General features: G+C 42.9%; 1 protein-coding gene across 1 annotated transcript; it reads right to left on the bottom strand.

Moving 5' to 3' along the window:
* Positions 1-521: 521 nt before the first annotated feature.
* LOC106535481 (LIM and calponin homology domains-containing protein 1) lies at positions 522-2,641 on the bottom strand (the record flags this gene model as incomplete). Its single annotated transcript, XM_014032490.1, is given in 5 exon segments — positions 522-596; positions 941-1,037; positions 1,119-1,210; positions 1,336-1,441; positions 1,857-2,641. Coding segments are annotated over 5 exon segments (706 nt in total), but the record flags the coding sequence as incomplete, so codon positions are not given.
* Positions 2,642-3,099: the final 458 nt, after the last annotated feature.

Here is a 3,099-nt window from a genome sequence, read left to right as displayed (position 1 = left end):
TGCCAGCCTATTCATCCTAGTCGCTAGCCTCTCCAAAGCTAACGCCAGCCTATTCATGATAGTTGCTAGCCTCTCCAATGCTAATGCTAGGCTATCCATGCTAATTGCTAGCCTCTCCAATGCTAATGCCAGCTTATTCATGCTAGTCGCTAGCCTCTCCAATGTTAATGCCAGGCTATCCATGCTAATTGCTAGCCTCTCCAATGCTACGCCAGCCTATCCATGCTAGTCGCTAGCCTTTCCAATGCTAACACAAATTAATAGTCTCCTTCTCTACCGGTGCCGGTCTATCATTAATCAGATCAATAGCTGGCTTAGCAAGAAATATAGCCTCGTGTTACAGAGATGTAGCAACTGCTGGTTGTACAATAGTCTCAGTTTTGGCCCTCATACTGCACCATAGCAGTCATCATACACAAACTGTAATAAATGAATTAATAAAAAGATGGATTGCTCATTTAGCCCTTGTGGAAACGCCAGGGAAACCCGGTGATGTGACCTCTATGGACGCAGAGGTTTACCTGGCAAAGTGAAGAATTCCCAGCGTGCTTGAGGGCTGCTAGAGCTCTGTGGAGACCTGACACTGATTTCAACATCTAAAGCAAAATCATAAAAAGTATGAAGGTGCAGGGAAAAGAGGGGATGTGGGAAAGAAAATAAGGAAGGAAGAAAACAATAAACGCTTTATAACACATTTTTGATGAACRCTAATCTACTTTTAGCCTATTTATGAAATTGAAAAAAGGTGGGTGTTTGTGTTTATCTACGCTTTAATAAACTGTGGCTTAATGTTTGATGGCAGATGCTCTGGATGATCAGCACTTTTAATCACAAAAATCAAAATTAAAACCTGCRATGTTGAAAGGCAAAAAGTAAAACAACCAAAACATGCATGGAAAAGAAGCTAGCTCTGCGTCTGGATGGTGAGACATATTTTCACCCYTTTGTTCCAGCGGAGGCTGATCTCCAAACGACTTCGGCGCAGCTGAGTTCGTCTTTGTTTTCAGTAAAGACTCCTGAGAGGAGGAGYCTCCTGCCTACAGGGAAATTAAAGGCTGGATGAATGGCTTTTGATACGGTTATTACAAAATGCTTTTGAATTATCACGGCAGTCTCACCGCAGAGGRGGTCGGCTCATTTTTCAGCGCTTTGGCCTCGGATGGAACGAGGTTGGGAAGATTTTCAGCACCTTCTTGTTCTTGTTTGGCTCCTGGAAATAAATTAAAAAGAAAAACACGCAACAGAAGTTGAAAATGTACTAACATGGTTTTAAAAGATTCTCTAAACATAACATCAGCCTATCTATCTATTGCAAATGCAGTTCCCAGTTCTTACCTACAGGGGGCGACATTTGAGCAGCAGTTTTTGACTTTCCTTCATCCTCTGCAGCATCATCTTGGCTTCCAGTCTTCCTAAAAGTTTCTTCTGGCTTCTGCAGCTCCTATAAGGGCAACAGGTGTTCTTTTGTTAAAAAATACAAATAATAAATAGAAATTAAAGTCTGTAGACAGTGTTGGAGGTGGTGAATATTAGCTTTTCCAACTTGACAACTCCAATTCCGGTGATCTGTGGTCAAATTCTTGGCAATAAAGGGTGGTGACAGTACATTTACAGAAACAGAGATGCTTTTTAAGTTTCAAATAATACATTTTCTGTATTTCTACACATGCTGACARGTGAAGCACAGTGACTGTAATCAAAATAAACATACTGAACTAATGCATCAAGTTTGAGCTTTTAACTCTTCAACAAATCCTCCTTTTCACAAAGTCACACTGATTTATTACATTTTAGTTTGATTTGATGGTTTGAAATAAAGTGCAGTAATAAAAAAAAACATTAAAAGGACGACTTACTTCTGGAAGAGAAGTGGGCCGGCTGGGCGGTGCCGTGTGCTCTGTGATCGTTTCCTCCTGGACGTTTTCAAAAGCTGCCTCTGTGCTGCTTTGTGTGTCRTCGGCCTTCGCTGACCCCGAACTTCCTCTTTCAGAGCAGGTGTGTGAAATCAGCGCAGCTTCTGAAGGATGAGGAGGAGGAGGAGGAGAAGGAGGAGKATCCACGGTGCTGTTCGTATGCGTGGAAGGAGACGCCTGGAAATGTGGAGGGGATTCCCTTTCTGGACTCTCAGGTTTGACGGAAACGTTGTTGGTTTTAATGTTTCCGTTGACTCGGAACAAACCCTCCACCTGCATTAACACCACAGCYTCATCGTTACACACGCCATGCACATTTACAAGAGCTTAGGCTAAAATTAAAAAAAAAAATCAAAGCATCTTTATGTTTTTCTTGCACGGTTCAACCACAAATCTGTATTATTTGTTTTTGTTCGATCAGAAATCACACTTGGAGCTCCTGACTTCTCGTCATTTTTAGCCCATGTTCTGTTAGTTATTAGCAGCAGATCCGCTCCCAACACCCTGCTGGACTCTCTGACAAAGAGGCACTAATATATGTGTGAGCGGTAACTTAAGACACGCCGGTGGAGTTGGGTGAATGCAGGCTCTCAGTCGGCCCCCTCCTCCGCCTCCACCTTCTCGTCCTCCTCCCAGCAGTCTGTGTGGGCTTTCTTTGTCCGCTGGGAGCCCACTTCACATCGAGAGGCTCCTACTTGTCAGCTTCTTAAGTCAAMAGAGAACAGAGGACTCCTTTCAGACTCAGACTCCTGACGAGGAATTCGTGAAAAGTGCTTAGCTCTAGTTGGTCTGATAAGAACGTGTCCTTCCCTTAATCCCACAATAAAACAAGATCTCATTTGGAATATTCTCATTTGAGCTTTTGTTTTTTTGTTTTTCTTTTTACAAGAAGAGAGAGAAATGGATCTCGTTGAGAGCGCTTGGGACCACATGGAAACATTACATGCTTCTTTAGGGAGAAGTCACGAGCTTCCTACACAATGCTCACTCATCACCATGGCAGTTCTGGGGGTATTTTAATGTAAATGCCAAGAGAGCAGTGGGGAAATGACCCACCAGAGGAGCAATCAGCTCTGAGAAGTAACCACAAGTAAAGGAAGAAAGGCCTCCATTATTGTTGAACTAATCAAATTTTAGCCTTTTATTGCTGGGTTGCAGTCAGGTGACCCGGATGATGTGCAAAATT

The sequence above is a fragment of the Austrofundulus limnaeus genome, unplaced genomic scaffold (genome assembly GCF_001266775.1).
Source record: "Austrofundulus limnaeus strain Quisiro unplaced genomic scaffold, Austrofundulus_limnaeus-1.0 Scaffold1467, whole genome shotgun sequence".
In the NCBI taxonomy this organism is placed as follows: Eukaryota; Metazoa; Chordata; class Actinopteri; order Cyprinodontiformes; family Rivulidae; genus Austrofundulus; species Austrofundulus limnaeus.
Note: the sequence above shows the minus strand (reverse complement) of the source record. Positions and strands in the feature narration are given on the sequence as shown.